This window comes from Lissotriton helveticus, chromosome 8 (assembly GCF_964261635.1).
Source record: "Lissotriton helveticus chromosome 8, aLisHel1.1, whole genome shotgun sequence".
NCBI lineage: Eukaryota > Metazoa > Chordata > Amphibia > Caudata > Salamandridae > Lissotriton > Lissotriton helveticus.
In genome coordinates, this window is record NC_136069.1 from 388,379,864 (window position 1) to 388,403,716 (window position 23,853).

Sequence of the window (23,853 nt, forward strand, 5' to 3'; positions counted from 1 at the left end):
AGTACCAGGGCACTTGCACAAGCCAAGGCTTTTTCTTCCTCCAGCCCGGACACACTGCCTTGGAAGCCTTCCTGCATATTGAAGAACTTCAGGACAGAGGAGACTCTTGACCAGCCATGGCCGGTGGTAGGTGTAACTACAGGGCGGTGATGTAGGGAGGGGGAGGGGCAGGGTGGGGGGTTGTAATGTATGGATTACGGCCTTTAACAGGTAAGTAAACATATAAATAAATAAAAGGAATTTCGTTGCGCACACTGCATTGCATTTGGTGACGCAGTGCACACAACGAAATTCGTTTTATTAATTTATATGTTTACTTACCTGTTAAAGTCCGTAATCCATACATTACAACCCCCCACCTTGCCCCTCCCCCTCCCTACGTCACCGCCCTGCAGTTACACCTACCACCGGCCGTGGCTGCTCTTGACTAGAGTGGCCATGGTCCTTTGTTTTCCTTCCTTCTGCAGATGTAGAACTGTGAGAGCCTCAAACGCCGGTGGGCAGCTAGCCAAGCACCTCTGCACCTGCACCCCCAGCCTGGGTTCACAACTTCTTACTGCATCCCCTTGGCTTAGGGGTTCCAACGACCTGAGCCCCCCTTTGGGTTCAGTCAAAATTGTCCCCAAGCCCCCCATTGCAGCATCTTTGTTTCAGGTCTTTTTGACTTTACCAGTGTAGCGCTCAAGGCTACCATCCCGACCGGCACTTCTGCACCCAGACACACCAGGGTAGTTAAAGCGAAAGCCCCATAGCACCTTAATTCCAAAAGGGCACTTCTGAACCCCAAAAAGAAGTAACATTTTGCTACATGTGTTTTCCCTCCCATAGCTTAACATTGTAGAGTTCGAAGCTCATGCCTCAAAACTGTTATTTGGATTGTGTTACTGTTTTCTGCTAAAATAGATATTTCTGAAAGAACTTAAATTGGAAGCCACCGCCGGCCCGGAGGATGCGGATTCACCGCCGCGGATCCTGAAAACACCCCCCGCCAGATCATGATGGCGGTGGGATCAGCGGCGGACGGCAGGTCTGTCCGCCGCTGATCCGCGGGGTGTTGACCGCAATTTGGTGGCGGTGTCTGCAAGACACCGCCAGCCAAATTACGATGTGTGTGCAAACATGCTTTTCGTGGAAAAGCATGTGGAGATTTACTTCTGGGGGGCACTTGCGGGCCCCCAGGTTGTTGGGGGGTGGGAGGTGCACATGGGGGGTACCTATGGTACCCCCCTGCATTTGCATGCCCAAAGTGGCAGGCACCGCGCGGTGCCTGCCGCTTTGTGCATGCAAATGCAAAGCATGCATATTTAACATTGCGGCAGGTGCTGCTTTAAGCAGCACCCGTCGCAATGTTAACTATACGGGATGTGACCGCCAGGGTGGCGGTCACATCCTAATTCCGATGGAGGGAACGCCGCTGCTCCTGCGGACGGTCCCTCCACCTTGGGGTGGCGGACGGACGCAAGTCCGTCCGCCATCCTAATCGACGTCTAAGTGTGTGAACCATTCTTAAACTGTGTGCTCGAAAAAAATGCTTAATACTCCTTAATGATAAGCCTTAACTGTTCAACAACACTATCACAAATAGAGCATTTGGGAATATTAAAGTAAGCCTTGTGAACCAATAAGGGTTGTGTGGACTTTTTTCCAGTGTGTGCCCTTACATAGGCATCACTACATAAAAAGCCAGCTCCCTACAGCAAACATGCCCATTTTTCTCAGTTGCTGCCTCACACATGGGATTGCATCCCCTGTAGTATTATGTAACCATGGTACAGTATGCAGGAGAAAATTAATCTACATCTTCAAGGCAATCTTTTTGAATGTCATGCACATGTAAATCAGCGAAAAAGGCCTTTGTGAATCTGTTCGTGAGATTTAGTTTGCATGTATAGTTTTTACATGTTTGCACAGTCCCTATTTCTAATATAATTGAATTTTTACACATTTATTTGCATTTTCCCAAACATTACGACACCTATTTTATTGTAAAAAAAAATAGATCAAGTTAATTGTTATGTGTGTTTGCATTATTATTGTTCTTGTCTAATTGTAATTTAAATAAAATAAACATCCATTCCAAGCAATGACAAAGTAAATAAGGTAACAACAGTAGAGCAACGTTATTCCTATTTTGAATATAAAAAAGTAAAATAGTAATTATAATGCCGTAAGAAAGTGAACAAAATAACAATAACAAACATTTAATCAAAATAATATGTAGCAGAAAAGCAAGGGGAAGAACAATTGTTCCTTGCCTGTAAACAGGTGGTTCTCCAGTATTGGTGTCTTTCATAGATTCACATGCTTGAATATTCCCCGTTGTCGGAGAGGGAGTCCCACGGTAAATAAAATAGCAATAATATACTATATATATATATATATGTAACAACATAAAACCTGAAATATGTACCAGAAAAAAGGCATAACCTGCCTACACATATTTCTACAGAGGAATGCATGGGAAAGGAAAAAACCATATGCAGTCTATCCCTGTCATTATGTTGGTCCAAACTGCAGCCAATCAGGCGACAGCAACCCTCTAGAACCTTCTCCTCAGAGCTCAGCACCTCAGATTTTCGAGCACAAGAGTGACCAAAGAGTCTGTGAGGAGAAGAGAGCCTCTGAGGGGAGGAGGGAGGGTCGCATGTGAATCTATGAAAGACACCAATACTGGAGAACCACCTGTTTACAGGTAAGTAACAATTGTTCTTCTCCATTATTAGGGTGTCTTTCATAGATTCACATGCTTGAATATAGAATAGATAGCAGTCAGCACCAAAGAAAAGTTTCCATAGTTACAAAGCATAAGAAGAGACTGAAAATCATATGTATAGAGTACATATATATATCATACAGTCAATAATTACTTGGAAACCAATAGGAGGAGGGTAGAACAGAGGCTCACCTTATTGAAAAAGATTACGAAGCACAGCTTGTCCTACTGCGGTATCCGCTTCATTCATGGCACCCAGACAGTAGTGTTTTTTTTTTTTAGTTCACAAAATTTTTTATTGAGAGAGATAAGCAAGCATTACAATAATGAGCATATATCACACATGGTTCCGGTATCAACAAAAGCAAGTATAACGGGAACAGAGGAGGGGTAAATTAAATTAAGAAAAATCAATAAACAAATAGTAAGGAAAAAAGAAAACACAGGCATTGCATCAGTACATTTTCAAGTTTACAGTCATAGGTGGTGCAAGATAACCATATAATTTAGTGAGGTCAGTAGCTTGGCCAAATAGGCAGTCCGATCTATGACATAGCGTGGACAACAATTAAGCTGGTGGGTATTGAGGGGATTCTAGCGGGCAGGGTGCATGTGTGCATCAGATAATCATGGTGGTTTGAATAGGTCGAAGTGAGCGTCAAGCGAGGACCATAGTTTCCTATAGGGGGGACGCCACGGTGTAGCGGCCAGCGCTATAACGTCGGCTCCTCTGAGGTTCGAAACCCAGTTGAGCCAGTGGGGGAAAGAAGCTTTGCCGGTGTCCTTCCAGTTATTCAGTATGATTCTGACCGCCGCTGTCAATAGTGGGTCAAGGAGGGTTTTGTCATTTTCATTGAGGGTGACAGCTTTGGTAAAACCCAGGACTAAGGTTGCAAATTCCCTCGGGAGCGAAACATGTAGCACTTTGGTAATGAATTCGAAGATTCTATCCCAGTAGTCAGAGACACAGGGGCATTTGAATATTAGATGTTCAAGGTCCCCACCCTCCGCCATACAGTTCCAGCAGGAGTCATCTTCTTTGATGTTGTGCAAGAAGAGTCTCTTAGGAGTCCAGAAAGCTTTGTAGAGAAGCCAGAATTTAGTTTGGGATAGTGTAGGGCTGATTTTGTGTCGTGTGGTAGACTCCCAAATTCTGGCCCACTCAGCCGCCGAAGTTGGTGTGGAAGAGTATGAATCCCAGAAGGACTGTGTGGATGTTGTCAGTTTGGTGCTCTGTGGGCTGATCAGTTTGTACATTCTGGACACCTGATGACCCTGTCTATTAAGTGTGTGAAGGTAGCCAGGGAGGGAGGGGGTGATGTCGGTTAGATCTGTTTAGTGAACGTGTGCCTGCCGGACCACGTGGCTGCCCTGCAAATCTGATGCAGCGGGACACCGGCAAATAAGGCAGTAGAGGACGCCATTGATCTGGTAGAATGGGCCCTCACCGAAGATTGCAGAGGCTTACCTGCCTTTTGATGGCAGAAAGCAACAGCCGAAGACACCCAACGGGCTATAGTAGGTTTGGTAACTGGACGCCCCTTGTGAAAACGTCCTTAAGCCATGAAGAGTTGTCAGATTTGCGGAACTGAGCCGTTCTGCTGATGTAGAACTTCAAGCACCGTTTAATGTCTAAGGAGTGCAAGCGTTGTTCCGCAGGAGACTGTGGGTTAGCAAAGAAAGCCTTCAGAATAACAGGTTCATTGATGTGGAAATCTGAAGGTACTTTAGGTAGAAAAGTAGGATTAGTGCGAAGCACCACACAATCTGATTGAAACTGAAGAAATGGTGGATTGATCGTAAATGCATGAATGTCACCTAATCGACGAGAAGACGTTAATGAAAGGAGAAGAGCCACCTTCCAGGTGAGATACTTGAGGTCAGCTCTATGTATTGGCTCAAATGGTGTTTTCATTAATTTTGTTAAAACAATGTTAAGACGCCAAGCCGGAGGAGGGCGCCGAATTGGTGGAAATTTACGAAATAGTCCTTTGAAAAATTGGCGTATTATCCTAGAGGAACAGAGGGAGGTGGAGCCATCGTGGCGGAAGCGTGAAATTGCCGCCAGAAAAACTCTTAAAGTGGCATGAGACAATCCTGACTGAGCCAATTGAAAGAAGAAAGGGAGGAGCTGTGCAGGCGTTGCACGTATGGGATGAACACCGGCAGCAGCACATCAATGACAGAATCGTTTCCATTTCAACTTGTAAGTCTTTATAGTTGTAGGAGCTCTGGCCTGAGCAAGGATGTCTCGACATTCTTGTGGAATGGCTAGATGCGCAAATTCGCAGTGTTCAGGTTCCAGGCTGATAAGCTCAGAGAAGAGGGGTCCGGATGGTAAACTAGACCCCTGTCCATGGAAAGAAGATCCATCCGAGGATGTAGAAGGATGGGCTTGCACTGGGACAGAAGAAGCAACTCCGAGAACCATGCCTGCCATGGCCACCTGGGAGCAATGAGAAGGATGTGGCAGAGTTCTCTCCGTATCTTCCAGAGCACCCGAGGCACTAGAGGGATCGGAGGAAAGGCGTAAGCAAACAGATTGGACCAGTTCATCAAAAGGGCATTGCCCTGTGACGCTTTGTGGGGATGCCAACTTACGTAAGCTGGGCATTTCCGGTTCTCTGGTGTGGCAAAGAGATCCAGTGGCGGGCGACCCCAGTGACGAAAGATCATTTCGAGTGTTGGTTGATGTAGCTCCCACTCGTGGGTTGATGATCGGGATCTGCTGAGGGAATCCGCCAGGAGGTTGGATATCCCTGGGAGATGAACTGCGGTGATTGTGATTTGGTGCTTGAGTGACCAGTCCTAATTTGACTGTGCCAGTCGAGACAGTACCGGGGATTTTGTTCCGCCATGCTTGTTTATGTAATGCATGCAGGTTGTGTTGTCTGTTTGTATAAGGACAGACTCTCCTTGCAGCACGGGTTGAAAAGACTTGAGCGCTAGAAATATAGCCATGAGCTCCAATTTGTTGATGTGCCAGGCTTTCTGAGGCAGAGTCCATTTTCCTTTTATGGACAGGTCCTGGAGGTGTGCCCCCCATCCCTCCAAAGATGCATCCGTCGTGAGCGTGAGATCTGGAGTGACAGATAGGAATGACGTCCCTGCTGCAAGATTTACTGGCTGTGTCCACAATTTGAGCGCTGTTTTCATGTGAGTCGTGACACAAATTAGATCGTTGAAGGATCCGGTGACCTGACGCCACTGTCCGTCTAATTCTTCTTGAATGGGACGTGTCCGCAGTCTGCAATGTGGGATGAGTGCGATGCACGATGACGCCATCCCCAGAAATGACTTCAGCAACCGAACTGAAACGTACTGCTTTGATAGTATAAGAGACACTAGACGAAGAGTCCTTTGTTGACGTTCCAGGGACACAAATGCTTTTGCCAGCGTGGTGTCCAATGTGGCCCCTAGAAAATCCTTGCAAGGAGTAGGGCATAATTGGGACTTTTCTAGGTTGAGAGATAGACCCAAGGAGCGAAACATCCCCTGACAAAGGGAGGTATGGCTAAGCAGTTGTGCGCGAGACTGCAATTTCATTAGGCAATCGTCGAGATATGGGAATATCTGGACACCTTGGAGGCGTAGATAGGCCATTACAGGAGCCAATATCTTGGTAAAGACTCGAGGGGCGGAACGAAGGCCAAATGGCAATACTCTGAACTGGAAATGTTGTTGCCCCACCTGAACTCGCAGGAACTTCCGATGACGTAGGAGTATTGGAACATGGAAGTAGGTGTCTCGGAGGTCAATAGTAGCCATGAAATCTCCGACTAAGAGCAAATGCAAGATCTCTGTAAGCGTTAGCATGCTGAAGGATTGACTCTTGAGATATTGGTTTAGCGCTCTCAAGTCCAATATTGGTCTCCATTCCCCGTTCTTCTTGACGATTAGGAAAAAACGGGAATAAAACCCCTTCCCTCTTTGAGACTTTGGCACTACCTCTACTGCACCCTTCTGAATCAGAAGGTGAACCTGTTGGAAAAGTTCCTTGAGGTACGGAGATGGCGGCCCGGAAGGTGGAGTTGGAGGAGGGATTTTGACGAATTCCAATGCATGGCCCTTTTCTACAATGTCTAGCACCCAACGGTCCGTGGTGATGGAGGACCATTGAGAACTAAACAGAGAGATTCGACCTCCAACCTGCTGGGTTAAAGGCAAGTCATTGTCGTTTATTAGAAGATCCTTTGTAAGAGGTTTTTCCTCTATAGGTCTTGGCCGGCTGTCGACGAGACGACTGCTGTCTGTTACTGGAGAAACGCTGGTTGCTTTGGTTATAGAAGCGATATTGATTGCTTCCTCCTCGAAAATTGGAATTGGCGCCTCGTCCTCGAGCACCCCGAAAGGACTGTTTCTTAAATTGAAGAATCCCCAAGGCACGTGCAGTGTCTGTGTCCTTCTTTATAGATTGTAACGCCTCGTCAATGTGTGCTCCAAAGAGTGATTCGCCATCATATGGCATATCGAGAATTTTAGTCTGAACTTCCTGACGGAAGGAGGTGGAGCGCAACCAACCTTGTCTACGTAAGACAGCCGCTCCATCGAGCTGTCGGAATCCAGTGCAGGCTACATCTACTGCACAATCAATAAATTCTTCAGATGTTCTTTCTCCTTCCTGAAGAAGCTGCAATGCTTCCGCCTTGGAAGCATCAGGAAGTAACGCCACATAGGCGGACATATCTGCCCAAACTTGACGGTCATATCGACCCAAGATGGCCATAGCATTAGCCGCTCTCACCGTAGTGGAAGACATCGACGGTCGGTCGACGGAACACTCATCGACGGGACAGTCGTCGACGGAACACTCGCTGTCGAAGGCGTCGACGAAACCAACATCTTAACACCCTTCGTCGACGATGATCTAACCGTCGACGGCGGAGGTTTCTTCGTCGAGGACGATGAAATTGGAATAATCGACAACACAGTCTTAGAACTGAGAATTACCCTCATCGACGACGATGACGTCGACGAAGGGGCTGTAGACGATCCAGAAGCAAGCGTCGTCGTGACTGTCGTCGTCGATTTCGAACCAGAGACAGCCAATCTCGTCGACGGAACTGTAGACGACACCGTCGTCGACGGAAAATCAGTTTTCTTCAAAGAAAAACCTGAGGAAGTTGCAGCAGGAGCCTGAGAGCCAGGTCTCGTGGGCCCAGAAGTGGTAGGAAGTGGTGAAGACACCGCAGGGGCCAAGGAAAGAGACATCTTCTTCTTTTTTAAATATGGAGAAGGCAACTTCTGCACACTACCACGTTTGGAGGCTGCTTGGGAATGGCCAGAAATAAGACTTTCAGCATCAGAAAGTACATTATCCTTATCCTTAAGTCTTTGAAGTCAGAGGAGTAAACGGCCTTCCCTGTCCTTTAAAGTCTTTGTGAAGAATGTTCTACAGAACTTACAGCTCCCCACCTCATGGTCCGGGTAAAGACAGCAAATACACTTACTCTGTGGGTCCTCTGAAAAAAGTCTTAGCTTTCCACAGGAAGAACAAGCTCTGAAAAGAGACTTCTTACTCGTAGACATGTTGAAGAACCAGGAAAAAACCTGAAGAGAAGAGAAAACTGAGCAGAGCTCAGGGAGACTCCCTTACACACGACATGCGGTAGAAAATCTGAGGTGCTGAGCTCTGAGGAGTAGGTTCTAGAGGGTTGCTGTCGCCTGATTGGCTGTAGTTTGGACCAACATAATGACAGGGATAGACTGCATATGTTTTTTTTCCTTTCCCATGCATTCCTATGTAGAAATATGTGTAGGCAGGTTATGCCTTTTTTCTGGTACATATTTCAGGTTTTATGTTGTTACATATATATATATATATATATAGATATATATAGTATATTATTGCTATTTTATTTACCGTGGGACTCCCACTCCGACGATGGGGAATATATTAAAGCATGTGAATCTATGAAAGACACCCTAATACTGGAGAAATGAAATGTAATGCCTTGTGTAGAGCAACGCTGAACTCAAGGAACTCCTATCCGAACAAAAGCAGAATCTCTCAGCTGCCAGTCAGATAGAGCTTCCTGTAGTTTACATGAATAGTCTTTTAATTCCTGGCACATGCGCAAAACAATAGGTAGTACACAGTCAAGAAACCTTTGGCGGGACTTTTTGTTTCATTTTGCGGGAAGAACGCTGTGCAGAGCACCTCTCCCATAGCTATTTCATTGGATTTCACCAATACCGCCCTCCAGCATTACTCACCTGGGAGCCACTGTTGCATCCTGGGAAATGGAGTCCGATGATTCAATCGGACCCTATGCATCATCACCTGAGGATCCTTTCGCTGAGGGGCGGAGCTACCATTCGCACCTATCCAGCGCGAGTAGGTGCATTTTAACTGCAGAGCGTCAGGACTTCCGTTCACACCACCGCAGGCGCTGAAGAGGCCATACCGGCCGAAATGCATTCGCCATCAATCTGTAATTAAAGGCTCTGCCATTGAATTCCCCGTGGAGGTTCCTGCTTCTTTCATTGAGAGGAGGCGCTTGTTTCATATATATATATATATATATATATATATAGTATATTATTGCTATTTTATTTACCGTGGGACTCCCACTCCGACGATGGGGAATATTCAAGCATGTGAATCTATGAAAGACACCCTAATACTGGAGAAATGAAATGTAATGCCTTGTGTAGAGCAACGCTGAACTCAAGGAACTCCTATCCGAACAAAAGCAGAATCTCTCAGCTGCCAGTCAGATAGAGCTTCCTGTAGTTTACATGAATAGTCTTTTAATTCCTGGCACATGCGCAAAACAATAGGTAGTACACAGTCAAGAAACCTTTGCTGAACACCTGCATTGCAACCTCTGCATTGCACCATTGCAACCTCTACGTTAAATGAGAAGGATCACAGCACCGTATGAAAGTTATTCATTAGAACAATTCTTATGACTCATTAACTCGTCGGTGCTGGTTAAAGGAAAGGGGATTTTACTAACAACTGAGGCGCCAAAACCCATTTCAGGAGATACATTGAGGTTTCGTTCGGAATGCACAAGGAATACACGTTCCTGAAGTGCACAGATTAAAGTCAAGAGGCACTCTTCATTTTACAACAGGAATGCCTGCGCTTAAGTCAACGAGATACAGGCGTGCTTTAGTCATTGAAGTGGCTAGTGGGGCACCGAGGTGAATACTTTGGTGGAAGGCTCAATTTCCAATCAAAGGCCTGAATAAATCTATGAAATTTAGGCAAAGAAGAAAAAGCTGCGTGACTTACAATTTTGCGCACTCTGTGCTACTTCGCTCTGAAATAGAATTAAAAGAGATGTATTTTACTTGTCTATCACAGTAGTAGGTGAAGTAACTGAAAAACAAAAAAATAGTACCAGACTGCATGAATTTGAGCTTGCTGCAGGCAATGTTTGTTTTAATATCAGGGAAGCCAACTATAAAAACAGTGCCAGCAGACCATAAAACAGGCCCACAAAAAGCCAAAATCTGACCTGAACACTGACCTATCAGACCTGCTCATCAGGCAATGCATGATTGCTCTATAGGCAAGTACGACTCTGCACGTCCCCAAAGTCACCATTACCAGTCTGCAAAGTAACTCTTGGGGCTGCAAATACCACAACATAATGAGTTGGCCCATGATGGTCTACTAAGAAATTAGGAATAATGGGAAGATTTGTAGTCACTGCATCCAGTTCCATTGGCTATTCCTCATCCCCCGTCACATTTGCAACCACAGATTCCACTATGTTGAGTAGTCTGACAGCCAACAATATGGCGCTGAGCAGAGAGGCTGTTCTCTCACGAAAGCCTCTTTCTATGAGCATTCAGTCTGGCAGCAAGCCTTGGTAGACCCTACTGGCAACTCCCTTATAGTGGGTGTAAATCTGAGGGGTTCCAACATCTTGCTTGGTATTCATTCAGGGAACATGTTACCAGCAACAGGGATTTCTTCACCACCCCCAATATTTTTTCGAACACAACCTAAAGGTTGGAATCTTATCTCTTGGAATGTTGCTGGTTTGAGAGCTAAGGAAGCCGATCCTGACTGTGGAGCATTTATGGATGATTTTGATTTTTGTCTCCTATAAGAGACCTGGTGTACTGAGCCAGTGTACAGACCTGGGTATACTACCTTTCATTGCCAAGCTGTTTTACAGTAAAAGGGGCAGCCTACGGGTGGTTTTATAATCTGGGTACAAGGATTAATTTTGATACTCTGGATATTTTAGGAATTAAACTTGAGAAAGATGTGCTCACCTTGTATTTTTTCAATGTTTATAATAGCTGTATAGGGGAGAACAGGATCGCTAAAACACTATCTATGTTAGAGAAGGCTACAGAAGAGCACTCGCAAGATAAGCTGTTAATTGGTGCAGGTGATTTAATATCACCTTCGAGCCCCTTGGTCTTGTATGTTATGATATAACTGAAGACGAGGATACAGCCTGGGGTATCCCTCATCTTGACCTTTCTCCAGTTAAAAAGGGCTCAGCAGTGGGCACTCAATTGTTGGGTGTCTCTCTTCGGGTGGGGTTGAGAGCCTTCAATGGCAGGGGTAGTTCAGATAGAAGGGGTGTCCATACTCTTAAAAGTGAAGATCAGAAAAGTTGTATTGTTTATATATTTTTACCATTTAAAATGTGGGCTGCTTTGATTACAGTCATTCAGAGATATTATAGTGATCATAATGCGCTTAATCTAAAAATGAATAGTATGGGATTTCAAAATCATCCCCATCCTATTTTCAAAATGACAGGTAAACTAGGCCTCTCAAATAATAGATGTGCCCTTAAATGGTCTCATGTAGTACAGGACAAAAGTGTCTTAGCAAAAATCTTTGAGTTGGTTGCTAATACCCTTGAGAGAACCAAAACGATGCCTCCCCTAACTGCCTTGAACTATTGTACATCCATGATCAGTTTTCTAGTGACCTAACGACATTAATAACTAGAGAGCCAGGCAAGGTAAGCAAGTCGCAAATACGCGGCTCCTGGTTTAATAGCCAGTGCGGGGCAAAGAGGGTACACCTCAAGAGGGCACTAAAGGCTGGTATTGGAGTGCAAATTTCCGCTGCTAGGAAGGGTTATAAAGAGAACTTGTCAGCAACACAAAGATCAAGGGAATTGAAGGTCTGAGAGACTCTGGTCAGGGCAGCCAGTGAGGGAGATGACAAGCTCTTTTGGGGTCTTTGGCCCATGTTTGCTGACAGGTCATAACCCTCACTGACGTTCATCGTCAGGCTCAGGTCTGGCTTCAACATTTTCAAAAGGTTTATTCAACAAGGTTCCCCTATGCTCTAAACACTAGTGTATATGTCCCTCCATTTGTAAGAAACACAGTTGACCAGTTAGATATCTCTCTTAATGACATCATGGAGGCAATTAAGGCTATCTGCCAAAATAAAGCGCCAGGTGCCGACTTGGTGGCAGACAATTTATATTTATTGGAGCTGTCTGTTTGAGGGCCTTATTTCCATGCAATCATTGCCGGAAGTTCTTATCCTCCAAAAGGGTATGACCGAAGACCTGTACAAATTTAGGCCAATTAGCATTATAGATATCTCACAAAACGTTTTTCTAATCTGGTACTTGGGGAGTTACTATAATGAAAACAGGTAAATGGTATGCTCTCAGATTACCAGGCTGGATTTAGTAAAAAACTTAAGCACTATATACCAAATTTTGCATTTCTGTTGCCTTTATTGGAAAACTGTTTTGCTGGACCTGAGTCATTTTTATGTGGTCTTTGTTGACTTCAGGTCAGCGTTTGATCCTATCCAGAGCGCAAAATTGTGGGAGGTGTAAAGCACATGGGCATCTCAGAGACTCTCCTAGTAATTTTTATGAAAGTGCACGCTGCAAATACTGCGCATTAGATTTGAAAATAAAGGGGAGCTAACTGATTCTTTTACAATCGAGTCTGGTGTGGGACAGGGTTGCATTTTGGCGCCGACCCTGTTCACTCTTTATATTAATGACGTAGTGAAAGCATTGGATTTCCGGGGAATGATACCCCTAAACTGTGTGCCCATAAGATTTCTACCTTATTATTTGCAGATGATACCATCTTAATATCAAAAACCCCATCAATCTTGGAAGCCATAGTGGACAAGTTCCTGTGTTTTTGTAGTGGGCGGGAACTGGAATTGAGCGTAAGAAAGAAGAAATGTATGGTCTTTAGCCCATTTAGAAAGATGAGGGTGAATATTACGGTAAAAGAAGTTCCACTCGAGCAAGTTCAGGAGTTTGTCTATCTAGGGGACTTCATAACAAATAAACTTAGCTGGGTGGCACAGGTCAATAGGAGTACTCTGAGATTCCAGCAGGAGGTTGGTGCTGTGGTGCTGTGGTGAACACCAACAATGGTGCTTTACAACATTAAAGTTACAGGCGCTGCTATGTATGGCTCAGAAATTGGGGGCATGTGAGAACTGAACCTCTTGCTAAAGCCAAAAATAAGATTATTAGGAAGCTCCTAAATCTCCCTCAGAGTGCTCCTGACTTCCCTAGCTGCTTGATATGGGCATTTTTCTGATTAACTTCACCTTGCTGTCTAGACCCCTGCTTTATTGGCGTAGGCTATGTCTCAATGAGGAGTTGGAAACCTACAGGCAGTTGATTAAGCTGCTTCTCACCCAAAAGGTGGGGGAGAAGATATCATGGCTTGCTTTTATTAGGACAAAGTGGAAGGAGATAGGTCTACCAGATCTGTGGGAGAACCCTGATGATGCCTACTGATAAAGGAGTGCTGTAGAGACTACCTCTGGGAGAGAGTATCAAGTCTGGTAGCTTGAATGACACCTTGTTAGACTACAAGCCTCCACCCACATATAAGCTATTTCTTAATTTCATCCCGGGGAGCCATATATAACTATTTTTTTTAAAGTGGAGATATGGTATACTACAGGTTAAAACCTTTACTGCAAACTGGGCTGATGATAACGTTTATAATGAAAGATGTCCTTTATGCAATCAGGAAACGTGACATAATTTTGCCTTTTTCTGTAATGAAATGAAATGAAATGAAATGAAAAATTGCATTTGTATAGCGCATAACTGCCCTAGGGCCTCGCAGCGCTTGAAGATAAAATGGTTTAGCGCAGGCTCGGGGCAGATCAGCAGGATTTAGCAAACAAATGCGTTTTCAAGGCCTTTCTGAATGAGAGGAGGTTGCTATTTCCTCGGATGGCAAAGGGGAGGGCATTCCAGAGTCTGGTCGCCGAATGGGAAAAAGAGCGGCCACCCCAACGGGCTTTGTTAATTTTAGAGGAGGTGGCCAGCTGCAAGGTACCAGACCGAAGGGGGCGTGCTGGGACATAAGGCGTGACCAAAGGGTGCAGAATCGCTGGGCCTACACGGTGAAAGGATTTGTGCATAATGCACAAAGCTTTAAACTGCACTCTGGCAGCCATTGGGAGCCAGTGGAGGTCTTTCAGAGCCTTCCTCGCCGACTGCCGACGGGAGAGATTGAACAGTAGGCGGGCCGCACTGTTTTGTGTGACCTGAAGCCTCTGCAGTACCGAAGCCGGTGCTCCTAGGTAGAGAGCATTCCCATAATCCAGGCGAGAGAGAATCAGGGCCTGGACCATGGTCCTCCTCGCCTGGAAAGGGAGCAAAGGGAGCACCCGCCGGAGCATCCTCATTAGTCCAAAGCAAGTGGCGGCAGTCTTAGTAGCCTGGACCGAGAAATCAAGGGCGGTGTCAAGCCAGATCCCGAGGCTCTTTATCTGGGACTTGGGGGCAGGAGGAGCGCCAAGACATGGTGGCCAGACGGGTGCAAGAGCAGACGGGGAGGGATTTCCGAGTAGAATGATGTCTGTCTTCTCCCCGTTAAGCTTCAAACAGGAGGCTTGCATCCATCTGGCAACAGCCTCTAGACAGGGGCCTAAGGTGTCGGATGATCCATCTGCGTGGTCTAACGAGACCACAAGCTGCGTGTCATCCGCGTAGGTGACTATACGCACACCAAAGGGATGGACTATCCTGTCCAGAGGTTCCATGTAGGCGTTAAAGAGGGTCGGGCTCAGGGAGGAGCCCTGAGGGACCCCACACCTGAGAGGGTGTTTGGGAGAGACTATCTCACCCTCGAAGACCTGGAAAAAGCGCTCACTCAGAAAGGAGGTAAGCCAGTCTAGAGCCGCGCCCGACACGCCCATGCCCGCCAGTCGGTGTAATAGCGTGGCATGGTTCACCGTGTCGAACGCGGCGCTAAGGTCTAACAGGATAATGGCCACCTTTCCTCCCCGATCCAAAGTCGTTCTTGCTTCCTCTGTAACCGCTAACATAGCGGTTTCTGTGCCATGTTGAGGGCGAAAACCTGTCTGGGAGGCACGCAACAGACAGTTGGACTCCAAATAGTCTGTTAAGATATTGTTGGCGTGCCTCTCCAGCAGTTTACTCAGCCAGGGGAGCAACGAAATGGGGCGATAGTTGGACAAGTTGCTCTGGTCCAGGGAGGGCTTCTTGAGAAGCGCCCTCACCATGGCGCACTTCCAGGGGAGTGGGACCGACCTGGCCACGATGGAGGTGTTTAAGGCTTCCAGGATGACAGGACGAATAACGTCCAGTGCCTTGACAAGGATCCGGGGGGGTGCCGGGTCATTGGGAGACCCGGAAGAAACTTTAGAAATTAATCTATCCAGGCTGCCGGCATCAAGAAGCGGAATTATATCCAGTTTGCAGAGAGCCGGAGAATCAGCTGGCTTAGATGGGACGGAGGGGGCGTTGACCGTAGGATTACTAAAAGAAGAGTATATGGTCGAAATTTTCTTGGAGAAGAAGGCAGCTAGCTCATTACAGCGGTCTTGTGCCCCTTCAGCAGTAGGACGCTCAGCCGGGGGTGAAATAAGGGACTTGGCTATCCTAAAGATTTCCCTAGGCGCGTTGGCTGCAGCACTAATTTTCCCTTCGTAGAAGGAGGTTTGCGCCAATTTAATCTCTGATTTATAGAGCCTTATTGCGGACCTATAATCATCTTTCCTAGACAGAGAATGGTCCTTCCTCCACGCTCTCTCTAGTTTGCGGCAGTCAAGCTTTAATAACCTCAGAGCAGGAGTGTACCAGGGTGCAACTTTAGGTCTTCTGATGAGTTTACAGGGGCGTTTGGGAAGAACTCGGTCTAGGGTGCTGGAGATCCAGTGATCAAAGTTGCTAGAAGCAGAGGCAGGGGTCAAGGCCCTTCTCGGGGGGTCTTGAGTGAGAGCCAATGTCCAGTCGGTGAGGGGAAGTGAGGACCATTTCCTGCCCATGTACTTGGTAGAGGCCTCACGGGGGGAACAGGAGTTAGAAAGCCAGGTGAACGGTATCAAAAAATGATCAGTCCAAGGCAGTGGAACAGGGGACTCTACATTAAGGTTGGTATTACTGTATATGTGATCAAGGAGATGTCCCTTCTTGTGGGTCGCCTGATGGCCTCTCTGGCAGAGGTCTAACGCTTGCATGTTGGCACGCAAGTTATTAGCTGCCATATCCTGGGGGTCATCTGAATGGATGTTAAAATCCCCAAGCAGGGTGAGGTTAGATGAGGTCAAGACTGCGTTGGCAGTGAGATCAGTAATTTGAGTGATAAAATTATTCAGGGAACCCGGTGGGCGGTAGAGTAAAATACCAGAAAAAGTGGTGGTAGGGGAGAGATCAAGTGCAAAGTGTAAGCTCTCGCAAGTCAGCAGGGAATTAGGAGTGACCCGACACTTAAAGCTGTCCCTGTATATAATTGCTAGGCCTCCGCCTCTCCCCGATTGGCGGTCGAGGCGCTTAAGTGTGTAGCCTGGAGGTGTGGCCCATATTAAGGACGGGTCGTTGTCAATCTGAAGCCAAGTTTCCGTTAAAAATAGGGCGTCAGGATTAAGCTCATCGATCAACAGATGCAGCTCTGTGAAATGTTTGGGTAGCGACCGGCAATTAAGGAGATACATTCTCCAAGTCTCTCCCAAAGGGAGGGAGTCGCTATATGGGCGGGAGGTGCTCCATGTACAATGTTTACAGTGATGGTCGATATTAGCTGGGGAGACAGAATGGCAACAGGAAAGACTGACGGGGGGACGTAAGGAGTGTAACCTCGTGGAGTTATAGGCAATTCGAGTACCCACCATGGTGCCGGTCACCACCCCAGACCCGGGCCAGCGAGAAGCGTCTGGACGCGGACTGGCGCAGACTGGCTTCTCTTTGGCGCCTCTTCGGCGCGTATACGGCGCTACCGCTGCGCGTCACCGCTGCGCGGGGTGGGAAGAGGTCATATAGATTAGGCGAGGGTGGAGACTAGCCCGTCAACCTCCCCAAGATGGCTGCCCAGGATGGGACAACCAGGAAGTGGTGTCGCTTAAGCCTCCCTCCACACAATCAGCACAGGCTGTGGTGGACCGGGGAGTAGCGACCAGAAAACAAGTAAGAGCACAGAAATGTAATTTTAAAAACACATATTCTCACAGCAATAGGTTTTTAAAATTGTTAAAACGAAATAGCAGCTTGCAGAAGTGTAATTTTAAAAACACATATTCTCACATCAATAGGTTTTTAAAATTGTTAAAAACGAAATAGCAGCTTGCAGAAATCCTGGTCACATTCAAGCGCTAGCGCTATGATCTTCGTTTGGTAGGTGATCGTGCGCGCAATATTCCCGCCCTAAAATAGTGAGGGCGAGGGGGGAGACTAGCCCGTCAACCTCCCCAAGATGGCTGCCCAGGATGGGACAACCAGGAAGTGGTGTCGCTTAAGCCTCCCTCCACACAATCAGCACAGGCTGTGGTGGACCGGGGAGTAGCGACCAGAAAACAAGTAAGAGCACAGAAATGTAATTTTAAAAACACATATTCTCACAGCAATAGGTTTTTAAAATTGTTAAAACGAAATAGCAGCTTGCAGAAGTGTAATTTTAAAAACACATATTCTCACATCAATAGGTTTTTAAAATTGTTAAAAACGAAATAGCAGCTTGCAGAAATCCTGGTCACATTCAAGCGCTAGCGCTATGATCTTCGTTTGGTAGGTGATCGTGCGCGCAATATTCCCGCCCTAAAATAGTGAGGGCGAGGGGGGAGACTAGCCCGTCAACCTCCCCAAGATGGCTGCCCAGGATGGGACAACCAGGAAGTGGTGTCGCTTAAGCCTCCCTCCACACAATCAGCACAGGCTGTGGTGGACCGGGGAGTAGCGACCAGAAAACAAGTAAGAGCACAGAAATGTAATTTTAAAAACACATATTCTCACAGCAATAGGTTTTTAAAATTGTTAAAACGAAATAGCAGCTTGCAGAAGTGTAATTTTAAAAACACATATTCTCACATCAATAGGTTTTTAAAATTGTTAAAAACGAAATAGCAGCTTGCAGAAATCCTGGTCACATTCAAGCGCTAGCGCTATGATCTTCGTTTGGTAGGTGATCGTGCGCGCAATATTCCCGCCCTAAAATAGTGAGGGCGAGGGGGGAGACTAGCCCGTCAACCTCCCCAAGATGGCTGCCCAGGATGGGACAACCAGGAAGTGGTGTCGCTTAAGCCTCCCTCCACACAATCAGCACAGGCTGTGGTGGACCGGGGAGTAGCGACCAGAAAACAAGTAAGAGCACAGAAATGTAATTTTAAAAACACATATTCTCACAGCAATAGGTTTTTAAAATTGTTAAAACGAAATAGCAGCTTGCAGAAGTGTAATTTTAAAAACACATATTCTCACATCAATAGGTTTTTAAAATTGTTAAAAACGAAATAGCAGCTTGCAGAAATCCTGGTCACATTCAAGCGCTAGCGCTATGATCTTCGTTTGGTAGGTGATCGTGCGCGCAATATTCCCGCCCTAAAATAGTGAGGGCGAGGGGGGAGACTAGCCCGTCAACCTCCCCAAGATGGCTGCCCAGGATGGGACAACCAGGAAGTGGTGTCGCTTAAGCCTCCCTCCACACAATCAGCACAGGCTGTGGTGGACCGGGGAGTAGCGACCAGAAAACAAGTAAGAGCACAGAAATGTAATTTTAAAAACACATATTCTCACAGCAATAGGTTTTTAAAATTGTTAAAACGAAATAGCAGCTTGCAGAAGTGTAATTTTAAAAACACATATTCTCACATCAATAGGTTTTTAAAATTGTTAAAAACGAAATAGCAGCTTGCAGAAATCCTGGTCACATTCAAGCGCTAGCGCTATGATCTTCGTTTGGTAGGTGATCGTGCGCGCAATATTCCCGCCCTAAAATAGTGAGGGCGAGGGGGGAGACTAGCCCGTCAACCTCCCCAAGATGGCTGCCCAGGATGGGACAACCAGGAAGTGGTGTCGCTTAAGCCTCCCTCCACACAATCAGCACAGGCTGTGGTGGACCGGGGAGTAGCGACCAGAAAACAAGTAAGAGCACAGAAATGTAATTTTAAAAACACATATTCTGCATTTTCCCGTCGACTCGGAAATGGCTTAATCCAGTATGCAACCTCCTGGGCTTCAGGCAGTATTCCACTGCATTCAGAGCCTTGTGCACAGATACCAGAGAAGTATTTTGCAGTGTCCAAATACTTTTATGCAGCATGGCTAATAAGGCTCCAAAGGGAACGTCTAAGAGAAGAGCTTGTAGATGAAGGCATGCTCCATATTGATGGGAGGGGAGTATGACAAAGGTTATGGTCATCAAAGTACTCTGGAACCCTATTTAAGAAGATATTAATTAACTCCAGTAAGCGCCAGCACTTTATGTCTTGATAAGATATTAATTTGATATTTTAGTACAACATGTTTTAAGTAATGCTCATGTGCTTTTTTCCTTGACATTTGTGTTTTTACCAGTTTTATCATTTTCAGGTCGAGCATTCAAGGCCTCTTGTATATACTTTAGTATATACTTATGTTAGTGTATACTTATATGTGTATGGAGTTTGTGAGCTCTGGAGATCAGCCCTAGGACTTGTCTGCTTCCGCTTAGGGACTTTTATTTTCTGTTCAACTACCTCTATTTAACTGTCTTAATAAAATAGGACCAGTAGAGGTCAGTAAAATAACAGAATTGCTTTCTGCTGAGGATCTTTATTCTTAGGTCTCGCCTACGCAGCGCACATGTGCTGCATAGGAAAGAGACCTTTAGCCATCGATTCCCTTTTTCTGCCAAAAACGTGCACGCGTTGCATTGCTTTGAATGGCAACGCGTGCACGTTCGGCGATTCCCTTGCGGGAGCTAGTAGGAACCATCTGTTAATAATTACAAACAGATGTTTTCTGCCCGCTCCCGCAAGGGAAACAGGGCCAGGCTTCCTTCTCTATCCCCTCTGCCTTTTTTATTCCCATTGAAAGTGTTTCCAAACGCATCTAGGTCAGGGCGACCGTGCTGTACTAGCTTGGTTCCTGTGCTTTGCTTTCAGAAGGTTAGTGAATAGGAGTGACGAGGCAAGTCTGTCTTTGTTTGCCTTTCTGCTGATCTGGAGACGCCTGTGGGCGGGATGTTGCAGAGGGTTAGCTTAATATAGACTGGATCTTCTCTCGTGGTGAGTGCAAGAGAAGCCGAGCTGCTCATTATGATGGACACAACAGAAAATGTCCCCTCTCTCGCCTAATGCTCAGTTCCTTTGTTCTCGCCCCCTTCACGCAGGGGACCCGCTGACATGCATGCATGGAGTAAGGCCGTGCGCTAATGACATGCAATTTGAAATGAGTGAGATGGCGAACTGTGCTCTGAAACACTCCCTCTCGCAGTGTTTGGACGTATGCATGTGTTGGTGACAAAAAAATATCCAAAGTGGCTAACAAAGCAGAGTACAGAAATAAACGCCCAGGTATGCCCCCGTCAGCATTTTCAGGGACCCCCTGCACTTCTTCTATAAATGTTTCGGAAAAAGAATACACACCAGAGGGACACTCCTATTTTTGAAAAGGCAGCATTTTGAGAAAAGTAGTTCACTTCGCGAAGGAACTCTTCAGTTTTAGGTTATTGGGTGTCCTTAAAAAACTAAATAATGAAAGATTCATACATGTACCAAAGGATGCAGCAGCATTTTACCCTCATTAAATGGGGTGAACCACAGTTTTATGATGCACGCACGTGCAGGCTAAAAAAGGGACACAAACGGTATATTTTAAAGAGCCCTGCAGCTGCGTGCTTCAGAGGGTATGTATGCAATGGCAGCAGATGTAGGTCACTAAACTCGCCACAAACTTCGACAGAACAAAGGACGCTGAGGCGACAACGGCACTGGTATACGGTGGCCTTGTATTTTCAGCAGTCAACTAGGAGAGATCACCGAAGGTCTCTCACGCACGCAGTCCGACCATTATTCCTGCAACTCCTGCAGCTTCCGTGCGCGCTCACGGCAGCTGGCTGCACTTGGCTAACTTGCACCTCGGGATTTGCAGTGTGTGTGCCCTCCCTCAACCCACCCACTGCGCTGTGGCCATGGCTCTAGTCAATAGGCCATAACCTGGTGCACTTGAGGCACTAGGTCTTGTGGATACATGACTGGCGAGTTCTCCACGGAGGCCATGCGTCATCATTTTGGGACTCAGTAACTACTACAGTCCGTGTAGGAGGCGGCCAGAGGCTTCTGCGGTTTACATGGTGTATTGGGTACCACAAGGGGTATAATAGAAGCGCAAGAGCGCTATGGCCTGTGTTTTTTATGGTGATATATGCATTGTAATTCACGTGTTCTTATTCCCTAAACTGCTGCACTGCTGCATACTATTATGCATATCATTTTGATTCTAGTTTATTCAGGATAATGAGTACCATTTACGGACCTGCACCATACTATTAATAAATGGTGATTTATATGTTTTCTGCTATGATTATATATAAGGTAACAAAAATGCTTATAACTCTTTTTATTATATTTTTGCAACATGCTGCACAACAGCCACACAACATAGCTTAAATACACTGGCAAAGCCAATAGCTCTGACTAAACACTTATGATATCCAAAAGGCGAGACCTATTGGCTATGCCAATGTTGTTTAATTTTTCTGCCAACTGCCTCTATTTAACTTTCTTGATAGAAAACGACCAGAAAAGGTCAGTAAAATACCAGAATCGCTTTAGTATTCTCTAGATTCCAGTCCATAGAAATTGTCTTCCACCAGCATCCTTAGACAATAATATATCTTTCAAATCTTGTATTTTCAGTGATATGACCACCAAAAGTCCTGATTTTAAATCAAAAACAGAGCTTTGGACTATACCATTTCCCACTGAAAGGCAATATATTTATCTCCATGTTTTCCCATACCTGGCGTGTCATGCAGTTTGGTGCTTACTTTCCACCATGTTAAACAACAGTAGATGCTTCAGCACCCAGGCTAATGTGCTGCATAGCTAAATACATATAAGGTTCCAATGGCGAGACCGATTGCATTGCAAATGCTTGTTGTTTTTTAATTGAGCTTCAATTCTTGTGAGTATATAATTCTTTTTATTAAACTTGTTCATCGACATGCAAAATATGAGACAGAGGAGGCAGAGTACACCTTACAGCAGGTACATATGCTTGAAGATACATGATACAGTACACAACGGGAATAATGTTATGGGGTAGGGTTTTCCTCCTGGGCAACACACAGTCTAGGTCTTTTTTCCAAGCTACGATTGTAGGTGGCTGCGAGGCTCCTCACAGTTGTGCTATATTTCTTTTTGCTAACATAAGCCCCAGTGTGACCCATTGCTTGTTGTAGCTAGTGAGGTCAGTGGGCTCCCACACATTCAATATACATGGCCGAGCTTCCACATGTAGGTCAAGTGTGGCTACTTCCCTAAAGATGTTGTGTATGTTATGCCAGTATGTTTGTACGAGGTCATACTCCCACAGTATGTGCATGAATGTACCCTCCCCACCACACTGTCGCCTACAATCGCCTTTATCTGCTCTACCTATACAGACTAAACCAGGCCCTGTGATATAAGTTTGGTGAAGAATTTTAAGTTGGACCAGACACAGTCTTGCCTGTCTAGCCACCACCCACGGGGAAGACACTGCCTCTTGCTATTCCTCATCATCTAGCTCAATACCGTCATGCGTCCATTTTTGCTTCCCTGAGTGGCTGGAGGGGGTCAGGCATATCATTGATTCATTTTTTGTTAATCAGGGAGATGGCTTTTTCAGGTCGGTGGCCATCTAACAGTCTATCTTCTATTGGCTAAGCTTCTGGGGGGAGGAGCCTCTTGGAAGCTGGGATTCAATGGTGTGGTGTATCTGAATGTATCTGAAAAATTCTGAATCGGCTAGGTGGAATTGCTGCTGTAGAGAGGCGAATGATACTACTTTGCCTTTGGCCCACGAGTCTCTAACATGTGCAATCCCAATGAGATCCCATTTATCGAAGCCTTTAGTCCTCCACAGGTTCCCCACCTTTTCAGAGTACCATAAAGGGGTAGCCAAAGTGAGTTTCCGGTCCCAACCCAGATGTCTATTAACTATGTGCCAAATATGGTTTTAGTTGGTCCAGTCAATAAGTGTTTCCGGGGCCAGGAGTAGAGTGACCTGTTATAATTCCCACCGGACAGAAGCCACCAATCCATGGCGTATCCCGGGTCATCAGGGCGCCCGTAGGTGCCCTGATTGATTGCTGTGAGATGTGTCGTCGCCCAGTAGTACTTTCGGATATCTGGAAGGCTAAGCCCCCCGTCATACCAAGTAAGTGACAGTTTATTTAAGGCTATGCGAGCTTTCCATCCCACAATAAGTCCCTCTGTAAGCTTTCATTTTCCTTGAAATATGATGCCAGAACTGGATCTAGAGAATTCTGTAATGCGTATAGGAAGCGGGGTAATGCCATCATTTTAAAGAGATATTTACAACAAGGGGTGGTGATGGACAGAGTCTCTGAATTAAGCAGAATACTCTCACCCAGTCAAGAGATCAGGGCTAGATCCAACACCGTTTTTTAGCTCATTGCACCATCCCAGTTTCAGAACCTGGCTGTATGCAAATTAGTCTGTCCCTGGCCCAGTAGATCATGGGAACAGGGCAGACCAGACTACAAAAGCCAATTCTTACACTGGGAAGGAAACAAGCTTCCGGGGACCGGTTTCTGGCATTTCAGCCGTCTTCGGCCCGGCTTGCTTGAATCCTGATGGTGCAATGAGCAAGGGACTCACATCTGAGTATACCCTTCCACGCTTATGGTGGACAAAAATATTTACAACAAGGGGTGGTGATGGACAGAGTCTCTGAATTAAGCAGAATACTCTCACCCAGTCA

General features: G+C 46.0%; 1 protein-coding gene across 6 annotated transcripts in view; it reads right to left on the minus strand.

The window, feature by feature from the left end:
• Positions 1–23,853, minus strand: part of LOC144772707 (uncharacterized) — a 650,472-nt gene that overhangs the window by 411,426 nt on the left and 215,193 nt on the right. For 3 of the 6 annotated variants that reach the window (XR_013599826.1, XM_078657201.1, XM_078657203.1), the window contains one exon: positions 9,957–9,984. The exons of the other annotated variants lie outside the window; for them this stretch is intronic. Coding sequence is in view for 2 of the 3 variants with exons in the window: in XM_078657201.1 (XP_078513327.1) it covers positions 9,957–9,984 (28 nt within the window). In the remaining variant the exon portion in view is untranslated. The remainder of the gene's footprint in view (positions 1–9,956; positions 9,985–23,853) is intronic. 6 annotated transcript variants of the gene reach the window in all.